This window comes from Herpailurus yagouaroundi, unplaced genomic scaffold, assembly GCF_014898765.1.
Source record: "Herpailurus yagouaroundi ecotype Mexico unplaced genomic scaffold, PumYag 28, whole genome shotgun sequence".
Taxonomy (NCBI): Eukaryota; Metazoa; Chordata; class Mammalia; order Carnivora; family Felidae; genus Herpailurus; species Herpailurus yagouaroundi.
The window spans coordinates 28,791,029-28,815,041 of record NW_024412376.1 but is presented as its reverse complement, the minus strand read 5'-3'; the positions used below and the strand labels follow the sequence as shown (position 1 = coordinate 28,815,041).

Sequence of the window (24,013 nt, the reverse complement as noted above, 5' to 3'; positions counted from 1 at the left end):
TATTGAATAGATTTCTAGAAGAGTGGTTCTTTCATCATGCTGAGTTCAAATGTCAGCATTTTGTAAAAGCCTAATAAGAAGACTCTAATGACAGCTTGCAAAAATATTAACTGCAAAATTGATTTAAAAATGCAACTGATCTTTTAAAATTCACTTCCTTATTAGGCATACAAAGAAATGCATGACAGGAAACTCATTACTAATGTTGGTAAATAAAATTTCATCAAGTAGATGAGACAAGGTAAATCATGTGTGTATTTGTTGTATAACATAAATGTGTTTTAGTTTTTATGATTTCCCATGGCTTCCTGTCTAAATTAGGAGGAATCCAAAAACTGATCATTCATTTTAGCACTTACCTCATATGTGTGATGATGAGTGTTGTCATGGGGATAAAAAAATCATCCACTCGGTCAAACTGCTTTCCCACAGGCTGGGTGTGAATAGTGTGGTGGGGAACATTCCCACTGGCCAGGGTTATTACCTAAACAGAAAACGCCATGGTTAGACTTTGGCAGTGCATTCCCTTAATAGTATCAGTGTTAACTTTATTTAGAGATGAAACAAATCAGCAGTTGTTTCTTAGATTCTTTATTGCCATCCTGAAAATTAGTACATCATTAAGCAAATTGGAATTTTGTAATTGTTTGTTTATTTTTAACATAGAAATTTGTTTTTATAAAGAAAAAAACAGAAAAAGATTTGTCTTGAATAATTTCTGCTTAAATTATAAAATTATTAATTTTTTTTAACATTTATTTATTTTTGAGACAGAGAGAGACAGAGCATGAATGGGGGAGGGTCAGAGAGAGAGGGAGACACAGAATCTGAAACAGGCTCCAGGCTCTGAGCAGTCAGCACACAGCCCTACGCGGGGCTCGAACTCACATACCGCGAGATCGTGACCTGAGCCGAAGTCGGACGCTTAACCGACTGAGCCACCCAGGCACCCCTAAATTATAAAATTATTATAAACAAGTTCTGTGTTATAAACATGTTAACCTTGCTACAATGAGAAAAATAAAAACAAGCACACATATGATGTAAATGAGATTATTAGCTTTCCTTCCTTCCTTCCTTCCTTCCTTCCTTCCTTCCTTCCTTCCTTCAGTTTTGTTAAGGTATAGCTGATGAACAGAAAACTTTTAATATAGAACAGAGCTGGAAATAAAACTGAAAACTCTAAAACAAATCATACATAATATTTTAGCGCTTAATAACGTCAGAATAGATGAAATTATATTTAACTTTTTCCTCCTATACATTGAAAATAACAGGTTCAAGTAAGTTTTTATCAAAGACTTTTCCTCTTTTTATTCATTGTTAATTGGTTTTTAAAACTTTTATAGTCCATTCAAGAAAAGATGACTACATTTAAACTCTTTTGTTCCTCATATCCCATTATGCACCAAATTCTATCAGTTCTTTCTTCAGATTTCTCACACCTCCATATGCTTTCCTGTTCCTGCTGGACAGTCATTGCTCTGTGTTAGCCTTTTAAAGCACTTTCTGCCTTTATTTCTCCCCTTTTAAATCCTTTCTACATATGGCCACCAAATTAAACTTCTTAAACTATTGACTGACTCTCCTAAGTTAAGTAGACTTTCCCCCCTTAAAACTGAGTCTTTTCCTTTGGTTTATATGACAAAAGTAAATAGCATTTTTGATTTTTTTTCTCCGAGAAACTAAGTTTTCTTCATTTCTTCATTTCTTCAGGCTGATCGCAGCAATAATAACATTATGGAGAGCTTGCTATATACCAGTATGTGTTCTAAGCAGTTTACAGGCATCACATAACTTAATAGTCAAACAACACTATAATGTATCCCAACATTACTGATGAAAATTATTTTATGCCAATGAAGCATAACTGAGCATCTCATTTGTGTTTGGCATAGTCCTAGGTTGTAAAAATACAGTGCCTCCCTCTCTGTTCAGCATAATGCTCTCCAGTTCCATCCACATTGTTACAAATGGTAAGATTTCATTTTTTTGATTGCTGAGTAATATTCCATTATATATATATATATATACATATATATATATATGTATATATATATATATATATATATATACCACATCATCTTAACCATTCATCATCAGTTGATGGACATTGGACTTTTTCCATAATTTGCCTATTGTTGATAGCACTTCTGTAAACATTACGGTACATGTGCCCCTTCAAATCAGCTTTTTTCTATCCTTTGGATAAATTTCTGGTAGTGCAAATGCTGGATGTACAGTAGCTCTCTTTTTAAGTTTTTGAGGAATGTCCATACTGTTTTCCAGAGTGGCTGCACCAGTTTGCATTCCCACCAACAGCGTAATAAGGTTCCCCTTTCCCTACATCCTCAAAACCATAAGACACTCTTAAATATAGAGAACAAACTGAGGGTTGAAGGGATAGTGGGGGTGGTGGGGTGGGTTAAATGGGTGATAGGCATTAAGGGGGGGTGCTCTTCAAGATGAGCACTGGGTATTATATGTAAGAGATGAATCACTGGGTTCTACTCCTGAAGCCTAGAAGACTATACTGTATGTTAACTAACTTTTCCCTAGTTCTTAGTCTGGATTTTGTTTCCTGATGGTTCTAGATCCTTCTCATTGCTGCAATTGAATGGGAAGAGGTGGATTACCAGATATCAGGACTGAGCTGACTAACTGCCAGGACACACAAATTGATCCACAATGCACCTTAATCAACAGGCCAGATCTTGGGACAATCCTTGGCTCATTCCTAATGGCATCCTGCTGCTTGTTTCTCTATCTGTAATAACCTACAGCTGCCAACTCCCACTGTCACCCCATCTGGCAGGAGCCTACTTCCTGGCCAATAGCAAGACGTAAAGACTTTATTCCAAGTTGTTTCCTGGGGACATTTCCTCTCTAATTATTGTGCATTTGAAAAGATAACATATGGATTGTAAATCTGTGTAGATGACAGACTCATGACTTTCAGAACAGCATTTCCTAAATTTTCATAAGGCATAGTTTCCTTTTAAAAAAAAATAACGAGGGGCGCCTAGGTGGCTCAGTCGGTTAAGCGTCCGACTTTGGCTCAGGTCATGAGTTCGAGCCCCACATCGGGTTCTGTGCTGACAGCACAGAGCCTGGAGCCTGCTTCAGATTCTGTCTCCCTCTCTCTCTCTGCCCCTCCCCTGCTCACGCTCTGTCTCTGTCTCTGTCTCTCTCAAAAATAAATAAACATTAAAAAATTTTTAAAAAATAATAAAAAATAAAAAAATAACGATAATAAATCTTTGATAATTCATCTGAGAATACTAATTGGAAAAGCACTGTCTTATGTACCTATAGTTATGAAATTTATTAGTTGTTATTAATTAATTATAAATATCACAGAAAATATATTTTGCTTCCATAATTGGTAAAGTTGTATAGATTTAATTATAGTCAAATGAAAACACAAAGTATAAGTATATATATGAGTTTCAGATATTTTATAAAAATGCTTTCGCACCTTCAAGCTTTCAGTGGCCACTATTATAAGATATATTGCATTAGGGCAAAAAGTTATTGCCTAGCCATCACAACCTGACATCAATATCTCTAGTTCTAGTCTAATCTTTCAACATGCCACAGGAACACTCTAGGAAAAATCAGACCTTGCCCATATTTTTGGTTTGGTGAATTCAGTTTCTCCAAAGGTAAGTCTGTTCCCCTTTGAAACAAATCTTAAATCCCATTTCCTTTGCAGATGTTTCCTGATAATCTTGTTGGAAGACAATTAACCATTAATCTGTTGACATTTCTGCTGAGTCAAGTCTTTCTGAGCAGAGGGCACTGGCAGAGTTGGTTAAAGGATGACAGGGTAGCAAAAAGGCCTTGGAAGCTAAAGGTGGTGTATTGCTCCAGAGAGAGGTAGAGACTTAACTCCTTTGAGCCTTACTGACATTCCAGGGCACCGTCCTGATAAGATTTGCATCCCAGAGTAATAATAATGTCTATCTTTCACAGGAGAGGATGGGCTATTGTGCCAGCAGTCTTAAAAAAAACTTGGAGACACATAATTGCAGGGTCCTTCTCTTGTTAGTGCAACTGTGCTGAGGCAGGGTAATATTAATCTCTCATGGCATCACCCCATGGGAATGGGGTTGGAGAATTAACACAAATATGCTCCTTGAGTATGAAATGGTCTGTTCTATGATCCAGAGACTCTGTGTTTCCTGTCAGCCTGTCTATCAATCTATCTAATCTATCACAGATTTATATAGATGTATGTGCATGTGTGTAAATTTTACTTCATGCAAATAAATCTTATGGTATGTACTATTTCAATAGTACTTTTGAATTCTTACATATTGTATTATATTTTCAGGTGTGGAACTTACTTTTCCCTCCATCCAGCAAGTACTTAAAAAAATCATTAAATCTTACTAGCATATTTTTTATTGGACATCCAGAGAAAAAGAACCCATTTTTTAACGGCTGGATAATGTGTGGGAAGTTACTTAACACCTTTATAAAGCCTTTCCCCCCCTTTCTGTATGATATTAAAGGAGTTTGCCTAAAGTGCCTTATGGAAGGATTGCAACACTGAGGATTGCAACATTAATCTATCCAAGTAGCAAATACCAATAGGGAGGGGAAGAAATCAGTTCTAAAGAATATAGTAGAATGAAAATATATACAGCTTGTAGGGTGCCTGGGTGGCTCAGTTGGTTAAGTGTCTGACTTTGGCTCAGGTCATGATCTCATGGTTCATGAATTGGAGCCCCACATCAAGCTCTCTGCTGTTAGCACAGAGCCCACTTTGGATCCTCTGTCCTCCCTTTCTCTCTGCCCTCCTCCACTTACTATCTTTCTTTCCCACTCTCAAAATTAATAAATAAGTTTTAAAGAAAGTATAAAAATAAATAAAAAAAGAAAATATATACTGCTTTAAAAGAAAAAATTAACTTTTATAAGCTGTGTTTATTTTATTTTTAAGGTAATAGAATTAAAATAATTCATAAGAATGGTTTTTTAAAAAATAATATATATTGGCCTGTTTTATCTTGTCAAGATTTAAGAGTAAAATATCAAATAACTAGACGATATTACCATATTGTCATAGATCAGTCAAGCAGTTGTCCACAATGAACACTGTAGTCTTTCCATCAAAAGATTGGCCTTGTTACTTCATGTTCTTGAATCTAGGCAAGGAGTATGCCTTGCTTTGATCAATAAGCTGTAGTAGAAGTGACTTTATGTGAATTCTAAGACCTAGATCTTAATTAGCCTTGCAATTTCCACTGTCTTATAACCTGGAACCACCATGTTGCCAGATGCCAGTCTAAAGGATGAGCAGGCACATGCTAGAGACACAAGCCGCCCAGCTAATCACCACCATCACATAACAAACGTGGGAGTGAGACTATTTTGAACCATCCAGCTACTGTAATCAGATGAGTGCAGCCACCTGAGTGTTTCTTAATCATGCCCACAAACTGCCCAGATTGCTGCACCACAGAACTATGAGTAATAAGTCATTATTATTATTTTTTATGTTTATTTCCCTTTGAGTGAGAGAAAGAGACAGAGCATGAGCAGGTGAGGGGCAGAGAGAGGGAGGCACAGGATCCAAAGCAGGCTCAAACCCACAAACTGCAAGATCATGACCTGAGCCAGAGTTGGGTGCTTAACCGACTGCACCACCCAGGCGCCCCTTAAGTCATTCTTTAATTCTGTTTAACACATCAAATTTTGGGGTGATTTCATTCGCTACAGCAAATAACTGAATAACTATTACATGTTAGATGTTACTTATGACACATATTTCTAGTGAAATATAAAATGAACCATCATTCTCATAGTTCCTTTAAAATCATTTCAGTAAACTTGCCTCTTGTAAGTTAAATATTGTAAAACTAAAAATACTTCAGAATCATTTAAAGTATTGGTAGTGACAACTGACAAAAAGTAAAAAAAAAAAAACCAACAAAACAAAAAAAAATTGCATGTAAGACTTAGTGAAAACTGGCCAAAGTTAATGATTTAGGACTTTATAAGAAGAGGAATCTTCACAGCAGTGCTATAATCAAGGCAGTTTGAGAAATAGATAAAAACACATTTCCAGGGCCAAATGTTCTTTCTCATTCCCTCTCAGTTTTCTGTTAAACTTGTAACTCCAAAAATTGAAAGACTGTGCCAAAGAGACATTGTCAAAATATATATTTTTTTCTCTACTAAGTTCTGTATAAACAACTTTAAAATGTAAGCAAATTCCACAAAGATTCTACCACTTATTCCCCAGTTAGAAACGAGTCTGTGCTCATATAATAACACACTATCTTTCTGGAAAAATTGGAGATGTGTCTTGAGACTGTCCAACTCTCTTAGTCTCTATCTCCATGCCACGTTTTGAAAGAGAGATGGAAACAAAATAAATCTCATGCAAATTGCAGGGAGGAAGGTAATTGCTGAAAGGTAAGTTATGATTTTTTTCTTCCTAATGGCATCAGTTTTGTCATCATCGGTTATTATTTTTGTGTATAAATCTAACCTTTGATAAGTATGACCTACAGTATTTTCCAATCCAAACAAGTACTTGTATTATCTCCCCCTGCCTTTTCTATGCAGATCTAGATGTGATTAAAGTACAGTCCTCAGATGGAAGAATATCATTGCTAAATACTTATAAATATCCAGTGATATATCTAAAGGTTTAAAAATCATTGTTTTCTCAAATATACTGAAATGTACTTACTTGCAATGTTGGAGAAGTCTTTTCCATGGTACCCCAGCTTAACACCCATACCTGGTCATGTGATTTGTCGTAGTGTAATTTAACTGGCACAGGGTCTGTGCTTACTGCCTGTAATAAATAGGAGTTGAAAAAAATGTTTTCAGACTGAAATATTCATTTAAAACTATGCCAAAAATTATGAAATAACACAAGAGTTTAGATGTCAGATTAAAATTTTATGTTGCAAATTATCTAATTTTCTAAACCTTCATTTGATTAATTTGGAAATATGATACTTTACCCAAGCATATTTTTTGAATAATTTTTTGCCCATATTTTTATGTAGTCTTAAGTTCCTTCATTACCTATGCAAATTGTGTGTCGTAGAGAAGCTATTTAGAAACTCAAGATATATAAATGATTAATATGTGTATTTTATTCAATTGTTGAACACACGTAAGAACTATGTTTATACTATTAGTTTTTTTTTTTTTTCATTCTAGTGCTGGTTATGGGATTTCGCCATCTATAATGCTAAAATGCCTGCAATCTGATATATGGTTGTAACTCTAATGACAGATTACCTAATTTAGTTTCCTTAATGAATAATCTAATACTACAGAAAGAAGTAAAAGCATTATTTTAACATATTGATGTGGTAAATGTGTTTTTCTGCTAATATTTATAATATTTAGCAATTACTTAAAACAAAACTTCCAGAAAACAAATTGCTGCCAGGAAGTTATTTCACTCACCTTAATTTCAAGCTATTTATATTTCAAGCTAACACCTTTTTCAAGTAATTTCCTGTAGTAGTTTCCTTACATATTTTTTTTTCTGATCATATAGCATTAAACAAATTGTATTCAATAAAACTACCTTTATTCAATATAGAAAGCATTTCTTCCAAAAGCTCTGTTCAATATCCCTAGAGAATTTCCCAATTCTTAGTTCATAATGCAATCCTCTTCTCAGTGGATTAAAGGTAAACTACTGTTGGTTGAACATGTGAAGGTTCATGCTTTAGTTAACATGTTGGTTCATGCTTTAGTTAACATGTTGGCAATTTAGTCTTACCAAAGTAACTATTTTCTAAAACCTTGTTCTGCATTTTATCTATTTAAAATTCTCAATACTCTTGGATTACTGCAGTAATTATTTAATTTCTAAAAACACCTATTTAAAGATTTCTGTATTAGTGCCCTTGTCACTTTCTTCCTGACTAACAGAGCCACTATGTTGCTTTGGGATTAGGTGGCCATCAATGTTCTCAGGGGAGGTAGCCCACTTGGTGAGCATCAGAGATTCAAGCCTACTTCCCTTTTTTTTTTTCTTTTAGGGATTCCATCTTTATTATTCCCCTTTTACACAAAACCAAGTAGAAGAAATAATACAAGATTAAAACTGCAAACGTAGCTAATTGGTAGAACACATATACACAAAAAAATCCAGACAGCAAGACAGGCTTATCTACAATGGGAAACACATGTAAAAATTAAGGTAGTTTGTAGTTTTCATATGGAACATTAAAAAAAAAATCAAACATTATGCTACTATGGATGCCATTGTTTACAGTAATATTGAAGGGGAGAAAACAACACTTATTTAGGGTCCCTTTCACAAGTGTGAAGATTCCCAGCCTCTCTAGAGGCTAGAGTGGTCACATAGAATATTCCCCTTTATACATGGTAAAGATTAATGTGATGAATGATTTTTGAGAATGCTACTGTGCCACACTTTCTCTTTCTTCATGCTTTGGATGCTCTCATATGAGAACAGTAAACCTTAATTTCCAAAGTCATTTTGAGGCCATGAAACAATAAGCTTAAGAAAGAAAACCCAAGCAACACTTGGAGGATTTGGCAAGAGATAAATGACAGGAGACTGAATTCTCCGTAACAACCTTGAGTTGCTACACAAACCTAGAATAACTGTCTCTAGACTTGATGTTATTTGGGATAATTAAATGGCTTTTTTACTTAAGAAATAGTCTGGTATTTTGTTCATTGTAATCAAGTGAATGCCAGATGTTTCATTTAAATTCTTTATGTCCTCATTGACAATTTCATTGCATATACAGCAAAAGTGCCATCATTAATCATTACGCTAATAACAAAGCAATAAGATTCTTTTGTTTTTCATATCGTAATATTGTATTATTTGTATAATTTGATCTATGTGTGATTATAATGTTACCCTATTTTGCATGCAGCTTAAAATGGAATAATCTACAATGTAAAGATAAAGTAGTTCAATACAACAACAAAAGCAACATTAAGAAAAGGCTCTTTGTTTTTCAACTGTTAAGACACAGTTAAACAAAGATCAAAGATGTTTAGATAACTTTAAATATTAAGGAACAATTTAAATGAAAATTTCCATTTTGCCAGCTCTCATAAGGTTCAGTCCATGGGTTATGTTAATATCCACATAAAACAGGATAAGAAATGGAGACTCGGTCTTACCAGTAGTCATCTAGCAGGTGATCAGAAGAGCTGAGATTTGATAGTCTGTGTTTATCCCCAATGTGGCAACCTCCTTGCACATGAAAGATCATCCTTCTTAACTGATAGTTTAATTCCTGACAGTGCGTATGTGGATATGGTGCACTTCTATTTATGCTTCATGTATAGGAAACATTCTTTGGGGTTTTTTTTTTGTTTGTTCGTTTTGTTTTTTGTTTTTATTTTTGTTTTTTTTTCTTTTATGGAAGGTGGAAGGAAACCCACAGACCCCAATACATGCAGTATTATCTGTATAGACAGTGCAAACGAAGCCAAGAATCAGTGAGAGGCAGTAGTACCCCATGCTTATGAGCATGCATTCTGAAGCTAACTGCAAGTTTTAGCCTCCTCACTTAAATTAGAAAAATAATAGTACCTTGGGAAGTTACTAAGCTTCTCTGTGTTTCAGTTTCCTCTCTGATAAAATGGAGACAATAATCACACCTACTTCAAAGGGTTGTTCTGAATATTTTGGTAAGGTAGTAAATATAAAGTACTTAGGGTATGCCATGGAAATACTACTACTATCAGAAAAGCTAACCGAACTAGAGGTATTTTCATGACATTTAGCATCATAATATTTTAAAGTTAGAGATATAGTACTCTTATTTAGCAAATGAAGAATCTGAGACCTGGAAGAGAAAGTAAATAAGCACAGTCTTTGTCCTGAAAGAATTTGTAGACAAGAGGATGAAAGAACTTAAAATAACTAGATGTGGCAAAAAATAAAAATAAGAACCAAATGCCATGAAAGCTCAGGGGAAGGAGTAAAAAGCAGGATGAAGGATAGGGGCATGAGGTGATACTTTGATTGAGCTTTTAAGTATGAATATTTTTATAAATGGGAAGAAAGAGACTATTTTATATGGGAAGACAGAGACATAGGAGAATATGTTTCAGGAGACGTCAAAAAGCAGTCCATGAATAATTGCCTTCAAGTAAATTAAGCTATACATATTTGAAGGAGAAAAATATCAATCAATTTTCAAAACAGCTTCAGAGTTAGAAAAATATCTGCTCAATGCTCTCCCAAATTTTTGAACATTTTGCCTTTCAGGATTTCAAAGTTTTGGTATTCAATTCTCTTCAATTTATTTTGGGATTTGGTTATAAAAGCTCACCAGAACTAAAAAAGATATGTGGATCAAAATGAAGAAAAGTACATCTGACATACTTTATTTGGAAAATGTTTAACTCTAGGAGATAAAAATATGTTTACAACATTTCAAGTGTGCAGATATAACACATTTCACAGAGGGAACATTTACATGGTTTTCAGTAACAAATTCATGTAACAATGACAGAAATATTTCCAAACAACCATCTTCAGGCTAATCTTGCCATACCCAATTTTCAGCCAAAAATTGTTATTTTTCTTACTTATATTGTCAACTTTTGAAAGGACTAACTTGCATGTATTGTATTGTATTTCACAAAATACCTGCTTGTATACTCTGGAAATTACTTCAAATGTTGAGTAAGTTTAGACCATTAGCCTTTATAAAAGAGAAAGACACTATATTTGGTACTTAATTTTTTTCTTCCATAATTAAACCTGTAAACTTCGGTGTTATAAAATAGTTTAAATGTTTCTCCACATTTTATGAAAAGGATTGTAAATTTTCTGTTACCCTTTTCTGCCCTCTCTCTCCCATGCCTCTCATTCTCCGGAACAGGATTCCATCTGCCTTTTAAATACTGATCTCTGCAGCATCTCCCCTGCTACCGACAAGAACAGAGACTCTATCCTTTTGACCCTCATCACATGGTTTCTAACATCTAACTTTATACTCACCAACTTTCTCAACAGATTTGTCAGGATGCTTTTGTTTGTTTGTTTGTTTGTTTGTTTTGTAAGCATTAGACAGATCATGACAATAATCTGCTCTAAACACCACAGTGTCTTTTCCTTTCCCTCAGAGTAAAGCCAAAAGTTCTTCGAATGACTACCAGGCCCTAGCTGACCTGCCACTTCCCTCTTCTTTCTCTGACTCCTTCACCTACTCCTCCAATCAAGGTGCTCTTGGCCTCCTGCCATTCATCCAACATGCTCTCCACATGTCTGTATTTTGGAGGACTTTTCCCCTGAACTTATCCACAGATAGCCCAGTGTCTGCTTCCTCAACACCTCCTTTGTTCAGAACTCGCCTTCTCAGGGAGGCCAGTCTGACCACCCTGCTTAATTCTGTTAGCAGCCTTCACTTTGTGCACATCCCCTCATCCTTAGCTTGCCCAATCCCACGTGGCCTTGCACTACCATTTTACCTTTTCTAAAGGACTTACTACCTCAGCATACATTATGCAATTTACATTTTAATATTCCCATCTTTCATTTCTGTTTTCATCCAATGGATTCTAGGTTGTTAGAAAGCAGATTGTTTGTGTTTGTGTAAGTCAATAATATCACCTATGCACTTAGAACAATACCTTGTAAATAGCAGTACTCAACATACAATTAATGGATCTCTAAATCTACTTAATTGGGGAAACAAAATTGCAAAATTAAGGAACATTCCAAAACTTATTACTATCATTATTATTTTTTTATTTAAGAAAGACAATTATACTCTGTGCTATGCTTATTATAAACAAGGTTTTTAAAAATGTTTTACAAATACAATTTCTTTTAATCTTTGTAACAGTCTTTGTGATGAGGTATGCAGTATCATTATCCCCTTTGTACAGATAAAAATGAACTAAAGTACCACTATCGATCCCTCCTTATTGTAAAACTCCCACATTCGTCTCCAAATGCCGTCATGTTTAGTGTGCATTACATCACTATTCAAAATACAGATGAATTCAAGCTTCCCACATTGTTCCGTATATTAAATGCTTATAAAATGTAATATGTTTTTTTTTAAGAAAAAAGACATCCTAGTATCTCCTTCTCACAATTTGTCATTTTCATTCCTTTATGCTGTACCCACTCCACTTTGGAGACCATTGGTGTATATAGGTTTTTCTTTTTTTTTCTTCAGCTACTAACCATTTACCAAGAAAAAAAAAAAATGATATAAGTTGAATAACAAATGTTCAAGAATATGTGATTGGAAAAAAAAAAGTGTATATGTATTCATCTTTCACCTCACAGCTAACCTATATAGAATGCTCATTTATTACTTTGTATAAATTTGTTTTAATTACTGATATTATTTTACTAGGAAAATTGCTTTCAAACTTTGCCTGGAGAAGCCTATGGAAATGAGATTTTTATTTGTAGCAGGTCATTGAAATCCTGACCATAATAGAACAAAGGGAAGCAGTTTAGATCTATTGAATGATTCCATAAGACTTTGTTTAAAAAACTTTTTAATGTTTATTTATTTTTGAGAGACAGGGAGAGGCAGAGCATGAGCAAGGGAGGGGCAGAGAGAGAGGGAGACACAGAATCTGAAACACGCTCCAGGCTCTGAGGTGTCAGCATATAGCTGTGAGGGCTCAGACCCAAGAACCAAGAAATCATGACCCGAGCCAAAGTCAGACACATAACCAGATGAGCCACCCAGGTGCCCTGCATAAGACTTTGTTTAAATTAAAGGTTCTGATACTGCAGATTGGAAATTTTTCTCCTATATAATAAACACTATGATTTTCTGCACACAGTATCCTTTGCTTGGCCTGGTGATATTCAGATAATTAAACCATAATCCTACTTCCAAAAATTTTCATTTTCAGAAATATCTTAAAAATTACAATATATTGTTACCATAACTAATTAATAGTAGTGACCTAGGTATTCAGGTCTGAGAATCCATATTTCTTAATTTTCCATATAAGTACCGTTTTCAGAGTGTTATATTATGTTCAATTAACTTCTTACCCTATTACTTTCTTTTTTTTTCGTTTCTTTTATAATGTTTATTTATTTTTGAGAGAGACAGAGACAGAATGCCAGTGGGTTAGGGGCAGAGAGAGAGGGAGACACAGAATCCGAAGCAGGTTCCAGGCTTAGAGCTGTCAGCACAGAGCCCAATGCGGGGCTCGAACCCACAAGCCGTGAAATCATGACCTGAGCCGAAGTTGGACGCTTAACCAACCGAGCCACCCAGGCGCCCCAGTATCCTATTACTTTCTTAAAATATACTATATAATGTAATAATAAAAAGGTTTTATTTGTACCTTTATAAAGATATTGATAAATTTTTTTCTTTAATATTTTAAAACATTGTTTAAGGATATAATTTACTTATACTATAAGGTTTTGTTTTGTTTTTTCTCTATGTCAATCTACAAACCTTAACTCCTTCATAATTCCAACATACCTACCGTTATTCAAATTTATCAGTATTTCTTGAGGGGGTGAGGCAAATATAAAAAATCTAAAATACATGCTATATTGGGCATCTAGGTGGCTCAGTCAGTTAAGCATCCGACTTCAGCTCAGGTCATGATCTCATGGTTCATGAGTTCAAGACCCACGAAGAGCTCTGTGCTAACAGCTCAGATCCTGGAGCCTACTTCAGACTCTGTGTCTCCCTCTCTCTGCCCCTCCCCTCCTCGCACCGAGTCTCGCTGTCTCTCTCAAAAATAAATAAACATTAAAAAATTAAAATACTTGCTATACTGGTCATGGCCAGTTGCATCAACTTCTATAAAGATGGCTTATTTTGTAAGGGTGAAATACTGATAATAGCAACGAAGATACACAAAACTTGGGGTTGAGTCTTGACATGCAGGAACAGTGAAGCACAGCTTGTTTATCAGTCTGACAAGGAGAGTAGCAGCTGGCTAATTAAGTGAACCTAATTTAAACTAATGATGTCGATTCTCAAGATAATGTGCTAATGGCTAGAGGAGACTGCTGATGACACTTAAGAATACTCCCGAGGTGTCACAAGCCACTTTTGCATCCAAGCAAAACCTGATTTTGCTCCACAGAAGACAAAATGAGGTCACTTGGTAACTAGTCAATCTCTTTTACAGCCAAATATCACCTGTATGCCACTCTTATAAAAATTTCGTGTTCTTATAAAAACACATTTGATGTTTAAAGCAACACCAACGTTATAGACTCCATTAAAAAATTGTGACCTTTTACTTTTTAAGCTGTTGATACAAATGATACTGTTGCATCCACTGAAAACAAATAGACTCCAATGATAATATTTTACCATGGATTTTATAAAATCTTACGTTGTCAAGAAAATATTTGTCATTTTAATAATAAAATGTAACAAACCTGCTCAAAATGTTTAGATTTTTAATCCTAAAATACACATTTAATACCAATCCACAGTCTTTTGCAGGTGTTTTCAGGCAAAAGTAAAAGTCAGAAATATGATTTCTTAGATAAGGTCAGTGTAAAACACTAGGGATCTACTTTAATTAGATTGAAAAAGAAAGCTCGAAAGATTAAACTTAAATAAGAGTAGTGTTATTTTTCTTCTCTTTTCTTTTTTTTTAAGATTGATTTGGGAATTCACCGTTCCATTTATATATCCACACTATGGAAAATTCTATGGTATTTTTTATCATGTTTGGGAGAAGATGAACTAACTTTCTGTTATAATTAATATTCTTAGCTGTATAATATACTCAGGTTTGAAAGAAAGAAATAAACAGCTACAGCACTCAATCAGGAAGTATAACTTTACTTGGATGCAAAAAAGACTGACTTCAAATCTAGGCTCAGTTGAGAAAAGTGGTTAGAATGAGAAAGGGATGCTTTACCTTTTATAAAATTAACTTTGTGCTTTGCAGTTGACTTTGAGTGTGCCCTGTATTTGGATATACATACAGCTTTAAGTCATAAAGTTTTTTTTTTTTAATTTAGTCTTTCAAGTAGCTAGAAATGTTTTTTTTTTCCTTAAGTAGTGTTAAAACTTGAACTACTTGGGTTATTAATTTATAAAACAGAGGGTTCAATATTGAAGTCTGTAAGATCTATCATGTTGTTTTCAAATTGGGAAAACCTTGAGGGAATTTATAATTCTAAGAGATGAAGTGTTTCAAGTACAAAAATAGAACCACTAGGATATTTATAATTCACCTTTAAGCATGTACTTTTGAAGACTAAAATTTACATACTGTAAGGTATTGTTAAGACAAATATAAGGATGTGTTCTTTCACCCAGCAGGTAGTAGACGTATGGAACTCATTATCTAAAGAGTTCACAGGCTGAATTTATACATGGTTTTGAAACAAAGAGCTTAGACAAATTAAAAAATTGGAAATTCTAACTTTTGGGGCCCCTGGGTGGCTCAGTCAAGCATCCGACTCTTGAGTTTTCTCAGGTCATGATTTCATGTTTTGTGGGATAGAGCTCCACCTCGGGCTCTGTGCTGACAGTAAGGGGCCTATTGGAATTCATTCTCTCTCTCTCTCTCTCTCTCTCTCTCTCTCTCTCTCTCTCTCCCTCTCTCTCTCTTTCTCCTTCTCCCCCTTCCTGTCTCTCCCCAGCTTATGCTCTCTCTCTCAAAATAAATAAAATTAAATTTAAAAAAAAGAAGATTCTAACTTCTATATTTAAAAGGAAAACAATCTTTTATGTATATATCTAAAATTTTAAGTTGATATTTACAGTCAACCAGTCAACCTTAGGTTTCAGTAAGTAGTATTTCTATCAGAAAGAATACTAGACTGAGTGTACTCAGTATGGAAATTTTCATTTTAAAACTACAGTGATGTCTAAATTTCTATAGAACAGACTGTTGCAGAATGACCCAAATCATTACACTTGCTATTTCATGCTCCTTCTTTCCAGTGAGGTATTCGGTAGCCCCTATAATTCAAAACCATTTTTTTTTTTATTGATGGAAAGGCAACATTCAACTTCATCATACACCTTGCCAGAATTGTGTGGGAAACCACATGACACTCTACTGCCTCAGCCTTTTTGCTCCAAATATTAAGTTCTTACATTTTTTCCCTACAATAGGAACATATCTGGTACGTTTTTCTTGGTTCCTACTGTTCTCCAAATGGAAGGCAGCTGTAGAAAGTGAGGCAATAAGGCTGATAAATGGTGTGTGGGGCAAAATGCATCAAGAGAAGGTTAAGATTTGTCTTTGATAGTAGAAAGTATGAGAATATATAGAGACTATCCCCAGAGGAGGAAGAGTAGATAAAACAGGAAGCCAGCCACCAAGTCAACTTTCACCTCTAAACCCAGTTGGGACAGAATATTTTGTGTTGTTTTGTTTTAAAGCCCTTAAATTAATATTCCTTTTTATTCTTTTTTGGGTTACATGTTTCTAACATATTTTCCCTTTAATTTGTTCCTTCCCACATTGTTTTTAGAATTTACTACTTTAATACTTTCTTAGTTTCTCCTATTCTCTGCTAGGATTGCGGTTATATATTCTTTTATTCAACTCTAATAGTGTTAATCGTGACTTTTGTCCTTATTTTTTGCCAAAATTCCCAGAGTTTACTTTTACTTAGTCTTTTTTTTAATAAATCAATTTTTGTCTTTTATACATTAATTCCTTTGTGTATTTATATATACAGGAAAAGCTTGGGTTGCCAGTAACTTGTTCTGTGAGTGTTCTGCAAGATTAGCAAACATTTCTTATAAATTTTAACTTGATAAGCTAATTATGTCTTGCAATACAAGTAGTACATGACACCAAAAATCACATGATCACAAGTGAGCCAATGGTTCTTGAAATTCGCTTTGATATACAAGTGCTTTGGATTACAAGCATGTTTCCAGAACAAATTATGCTCGCAAACCAAGGTTTTTCTGTATATATTTGTCTTTATATTTTCCTTCTTTCATAAAGATTATTCTGATTTTCTTTAGCTAAATTCTAAAACTATGTGGTTAAATGTTTTATTTTTAGCTATTATTAATTTTTTTAATTAAGGAAAAAAATAACCTCAAATCATAGTCTTACTTGGATTCAACATATTTATTTATGGTTATCAATATTACTTGATATTGATATTAATATTTTAAATTTACTTTGGTACTGTTAATAGCTTAACATTGTGTCAGAAAATCAGTATGAAATAATTTCATTTCTATTTCTTGAGACTTAATGTGTAGCCTACCATGTGGTCATTTTCACTAAATGCTATGGTCTGAGTGTTTATTTCTCCCTCAGAACGCATATGTTAAAATCTTAACTCTCAAAGATGATAGTATCAGGAAGTGGACCTTTGGGAAGTCATTAGGTCATGAGCATGGAGATTATGGAATTAGTGCTTTTAAAGAAACATCCTACAGAGATTCCTCGCCCCTTCTACCATGCGAGGACACAGTGAGATGGCACTATGAACCAGCAAGAAAATCCTCACCAGATCACAACCATGCTGACACCTTAATCTTGGACTTTCCAGACTCAGAACTGTGAGAAATAAACTTCTATTGTTTATAATCTACACAGTCTGTTGTATGCTGTTGTAATGGCCCTAATGGAAAAAGATATGATAAAATGTTTAGTGATGATGTATATATTAATCATTGCTGGATGCAAAGCCCAACACATACATCTGTTCAAGCATAGTAATACTGTTGTTCAATTCACATATAGTGTTGATTTTTTTGATTGGTCAAGTATAGATTTATCAAATTCTTCTCACTTTGATCATATGTCAATCTCTACTAGTAGTATGGCAATAATCACTTTACAAAATTGTAAGCAATCATGTATGTTTTTAGTCTTATATTTTCTTAATAAAGTAAACCTTTTATCATTATCAAGTAACTTTCTTTAACTTAATACTTTGTTGCCTTAAAGTTCCTTTAAAATCTCATGTCAATATAGCTATTTGAGCTTTTTTGATTTTTTTAGCATACTTCCTGCATCATCTGCACTGTCCTTACAAGTCAATTTTTCTTTTATCTCTTATCTCATAATGTGCATATGGCTAGGCTTTCATTATCCAGGCTGACAGGTCTCTTTTTTCTTTTTCATTGAGTTACATTAGTCCATCCTCAGTTATTGTTACTGTGAACATATTTTTTAAAATTTTATTAGTTTTTAATACGTGAGTATAGCTGACACACATTATTACACTAAGTTTCAGCTTAGTTATTTTACAAGTTTAGACATTATGCTATGTTTACTATAAATATAGCTACTGTAAATATAGTCCCATTACATTGCTATTCCAGTATCACTGACTGTATCCCTTCTGCTCTGTGTTTTATCCCTGTGACTCACTCATTCTATAACTGGAAGCCCGTATCTCCCTCTCCCCTTCACGTATTTTGCCCAACCCTCCACCCTCCACCTCTCTGGCTATTATCAGTCTATTCGCTATATTTATAGTATGATTCTTCATTTTGTTTGTTTATTTTTTTTTAGATTCCACGTATGAGTGAACACATATAGTATATTTGTTTTTCACAGTCTGACTTATTTCACTTAGCATAATACCCTCTAGGTCCATCCATGTTGTCTCAAATGACATGATATCATCCTTTCTTATGGCTTTGTAATATTACATTGTGTATCACATTTACCTTATCCATTCCTATCAATGGACACTTAGGTTGCTTCCATGCCTTTGTTATTGTAAAAAATGCTGCAATAAACATAGGAGTATATCTTTTTGAGTTAGTGTTTTCATATTTCCTGGGGAGATAACCAATAGTGAATTATTGGATCATATGATATTTCTATTTTTTAAGTTTTTGAGGAATCTACATAATATTTTCTAAGATATCACCTTAGAATGGCTAAAATCAAGAAAGCAAGAAACAATGAGTATTGAAGAGGATGGGGAGAAAAAGGAACTCTTGTGCACTGTAGAAAACAGTATGAAAGTTCCTCAAAAAATAAATGTATTCAGTTGTATCCTATCATTTTGTTTAAACTTGTTTCTATTTATTTGGGATTTTCCATCCTTATTATTTGTCTTTCTTATTTCTTTTTTCTCCCAGTGTATTTATTTGTAAGTTTTTCATTGCCTTTTATTTAAAAAAAAATTTTTTTTTCAACGTTTATTTATTTTTGGGACAGAGAGACAGAGCATGAACAGGGGAGGGGCAGAGAGAGAGGGAGACACAGAATCGGAAACAGGCTCCAGGCTCTGAGCCATCAGCCCAGAGCCCGACGCGGGGCTCGAACTCACGGACCGCGAGATCGTGACCTGGCTGAAGTCGGACGCTTAACCGACTGCACCACCCAGGCGCCCCTGCCTTTTATTTTTTAATAGACAGACACAATATTGAAAGATAAGTTCTTGTAACATTAATAAGCATACTTAACATATGTATGGATAATTAGTTATTATTCCCATTCCAAAATAATACAAAAAATCTTAAAATATTGCAAACAAATCATCCCTTTCCCTGTTTACGTATTATGTACAGTACTTAAACACTCATATCACTGTTTTTGTCTTGTGTTTTCACTCTTTTAAACATTTCAATCTTTTTTTTTTCAAAAAATTTTTTCCTTAACGTTTTAATTTATTTTTGAGAGACAGAGAGAGACAGAGTGTGAGTGGGGGAGGGGCAGACAGAGAGGGAGACACAGAAATCGAAGCAGGCTCTGAGTTGTCAGCACAGAGCTGGATGACTTGGGGCTCAAACTCAGAGACCATGAGATCATGACCTGAGCTGAAGTCAGACGCTTAACCGACTGAGCCAACCAGGTGCCCCTAAACATTTCAATCTTAAACTAAGAGGATATCCTAATTATTACTGAAAGTTAGTATTTTAATATATCATATATTTACCAAATTTCTTGCTCACTATCATATCAAACTTATTGATCAGTTAATTTTCCTTATTCCTGAAACAAACAGTTTCAGTTTCAGTTCTATTTCAGTTTATCCTGGTGATAATATTTGTTTTTGTGTCTCTGACACAATAAATAATGCTCTGGTTTCAAAATTATTTTTCCCTGATCATATTATAATATTAGAATATATTTTATTTCCACTAAGCCCTTTAATAATGTTTCTCTTTCATTTGGTGTCCATTATTGCTATTGAGAAAATTGCTGCTGTTCTCATAGTAATTCATCTGCCGTTTTAAGATTCTTCTTTGATATTTATTTTTTTTCCATTTAGATTTCATTGTCCTTTCTAAATCTGAAGGCTTACTATATTTTATTTTATAAATTATAAAATAAAAATAATACACAGTGTATATGTGTACACATATATATAAAATATTCTTTATTACAGTACAGTTAATTCTCAGTTATTATCACTCATTTTGACCTAAATACTGTTTCCTCTTTTTTTTTTTCTTTTTTTCACTCCCATTTTGAAAAATATTACCTCCTTTCTGGAATTCCTTCTGTAATTTATGTTTTCTACTGTTAATGGATAAATAATGTCTGGTATATTAAGATGCATTTGATTTCATTATTATTGGTAATTGTTTCTATAAAGTTACCATAAACACTGAATTTCTGAATAATAACCCATTGTTCCTAGGGGAATACATACTTCAATTCCTAAGGGCCTCTGGTCAAAAGGTTTTCATCAACTAATCAATACTTAAATTTATTTCATGTGTGTTTCTGTTCAAAGACACTTTACTTAATATATATTGTTTATTAATTAACATTGAACTCATGGCCAAAGTGTACTACAACTCATGGCTAAATGAAGCTTACCATTGGGCACATCACAGCCTTCTTACACAGGCATTTCAACACTATGCTTAGGAGTCATTTTAAGTGGAAAATTGCCCACAAAACCACAAAAATGCAAAACACATGGTACTAAATAGACCATGGAAAGAAGACTTGTTTACAGTATAAAAGCTGAAACAAGAAGGCAGAGTCTCTTCAAGTTCAATCTTTGCTAGAAATATATATGTTGGGTGACAAATTTTTCACCACTCTGCGCATGTCCCTGAATGACCACAAAAGCACCATGAGCATTGATTTTTTGGTTCTAAATGAATTTGGTGAACTTTCAAATGCAGAATCGACAAACAATGATAATTAACTATAATCAATGTCCCTACAGCAAAAAAAGAATCACACTGCAGCTATGTTTAAATGAAATGATCTTATGATTATAATGTACAGCAAAGTAGCCAGATACAAATAATGGAACTATATATTTCCACTTATGTCATATTCAAAATCAGTCAATACTTATTTATGGTGGCAGAAATACACATAATGATTATCTTTGAATAATGAACAAAAGGAGTAATAAAGTATTATTATTTTAGTAACAAGATCATAAGGAGGACTCATTTGGATGGGGCCCAATTTTCTAACCTATAAAAACATAAATGTTAGATTCTTGTCTGAAAAATCTCCACAATCATGATATATCATAATATTATTTTTAATAATTCAATATTATATAGTATCTTTTACATTCTCATATTTCATTGTAATTATAGGCACTATGAAAAATAATATAATTTATGTGACTTTTACCATTGCATTAACATTTCATTATCAATATTTTCTATTAATTTAAAATTTTACATTGCTGTCTGAAGATAGTGATTATATGAAGATAAGTGATGTTAGCTTTTCTCACTTTTGAGGATCTAGTAGGTAATACATATTTAGTCAGTGTAGGTTTATAGTTGGAAGACTGAATTTAAAGACCAGTTTGATTATTTCTGAAACATACTTCTAATTTTAACCTGCTAGCTTTAATTTTTTTTAACATTTATTTATTTGAGAGAGACAGAACATGAGCCAGGGAGGGACAGAAAGAGAGGGAGATACAGAATCCAAAGCAGGCTCCAGGCTCCAAGCTGTCAGCACAGAGCCCGATGTGGGGCTCGAACTCACAAGCTTTGAGATCATGACCTGAGCTGAGGCTGGAGGCTTAACGGACTGAGCCACCCAGGTGCCCCCATTAACCTGCTAGCTTTAGAATGTAAATAATCCCATACTGAATGCCTACAATTTGATGGCCTCTGTTACAGCTGAAATCAAGATAAAATGAACCTGCTCAAAATCCAGCAGTCTCAAAGACAGAAGCATAAGCGGTGAAATATACAGAAAGATATATATTCTCATAATAGGTACTGAACCATTTGATTGGTTATATATATGAGAATCATGTAACTCTGGAGGCCTTAGATAGGTTTTCTACCAGAACAGTTATGCATCCTTTTTCTCATGATTATACCAGTCCTTATCTTATTAGAAATTAAACCATTAGACTAATTGCCCACTGTAAATTTGTAACCCTAACCAGAGTTTTTCAATAGAAACACTTTTCATTCTTTTACTTGTAATACCAAAAATATCTCATAGTAGGCAATCAATATGTACAGCATGAATGGATGGATGGATGATGGGTGGGTGGGTGATTAGATAAAGTCATGTGAAGCTCTTAAGGATTCTTAGAACGAAAAGCCCTAACTTTGGACTTATTACCACTTTTTGTGGTTCTAGTCAGGAATCATTAGAGGGACTAATAGCTACTTCAATATTCAATTTCAAACCAATATCGATGCAAAAAAAAAGTCTTTAAATATAAGGCATGGTTAGGTTACAGTGTCTCTCAGAAACTTTGATAATGAACAGGTATAAAGCATTTCTATATGCCAAGATCTGCTATAAATGCTTTATATGCATTAATTGAGTTAATTCTTTTATTTATTTTTTTATTTTTAATGTTTATTTATTTCTGAGAGACAGAAAGACAGCGCACGACCAGGGAGGGCCAGAGAGAGAGGGAGAAACAGAATCCAAAGCAGGCCCCAGGCTCTGAGCTGTCAGCACAGAGCCCGACGCTGGGCTTGAATTCACAAACTGTGATATCATGACATTAGCCAGCCACCCAGGCTGCCCAGTTGAGTTAATTCTAAATATAACTTTATGAGATATGTATAATTATTAATCCATTATTAGATATACCTAATAAAACTGTTTTAAGTTTGTTTCCTCTGAGCTGTCAAGCAATAGATCATGAGTCAAAGGCCCTGTCACTGGAACCAGATTACCTAGAAGCAAATCCAGTACAACCCGTTTGCTGTTGTGCAGTGGAATACAAACAGATTGCCTAGGTTCAACAACTTTGGATGGAGCAGAGCATGAAACGTTTGGGGACTCAAACCAGAATGTCTTTTTTGTAACCATGATCATGATAATTTTTATTAGGATTTTTTTCTCTGTCATTGACCTATGCACCTATTGACTTGTTTTACTACTATACTAAAACCTACTACACTACTATCATCTAATAAAGTCTACTATTATTTTGTCTTTTGTTAAGAATAAAATAAAGAGATAATAGTGTTTCTGGAATAGTAACTAGGAATACCTTAATTAGCCTCTGATTTGAATTCTTCTTGCTCTAAACAGAATAAGCAATTCTTAGGTTCATTTTTGTGGAACTAGTCATGTTAGTATTATGATGTGTTTATGGAATCAAATTTCTGAAAATAAGAAAAATTAATTATTTTCTAAATTCATTAAGTTCAAGCAGCAGAATGAGAGGAGACTTTGCAGAAAATGCATACAGTTTCCGGTTATCCAATTAATGAAACAAGTTACCAAGGACAATCAAATGGCAATGTACAAGTTACCTGGTGAAGAATTACATAAAAGGACATTTTTTTTTAAAGATCACCTTAAAAAGCAGGGATCATGCATACCTGAACAACTTTTTGGGACTGCACATCAACGATAAGGACTCTGTCCAAAGTTGGCTGTGCAACATAAATGAACTTGTCTTTGACATTAACAGCTGAGGCCCACACACACCTCTGAATTTCATCTCCTTCAGCTTTGGGACATACTTCATCCTATAATTTAGAAAATAGTGGAAAAATGAATATTTTAAATTATAACATGGGTATGACATATTAGGAGCAAAATTAATATTTGATGCTTTACTACTTTCAACATCAAATGTTAAATATATACATACACAGAGAGATAAAGTTGCCTGTTAAATCAAATAAAACAATACATAGTGCACATTTAA

At 34.0% G+C, this 24,013-nt stretch overlaps 1 protein-coding gene across 6 annotated transcripts in view; it reads right to left on the bottom strand.

Annotated features, from left to right (window-relative positions):
* The window catches only part of FSTL5 (follistatin like 5), a 795,291-nt gene that overhangs the window by 54,414 nt on the left and 716,864 nt on the right, over positions 1-24,013 (bottom strand). For all 6 annotated transcript variants that reach the window (XM_040471352.1, XM_040471359.1, XM_040471338.1 and 3 more), the window contains 3 exons: positions 23,682-23,831; positions 6,707-6,814; positions 360-484 (listed from right to left, as the gene is read on the bottom strand). In XM_040471352.1, the coding sequence (XP_040327286.1) occupies positions 360-484; positions 6,707-6,814; positions 23,682-23,831 (383 nt within the window). The remainder of the gene's footprint in view (positions 1-359; positions 485-6,706; positions 6,815-23,681; positions 23,832-24,013) is intronic.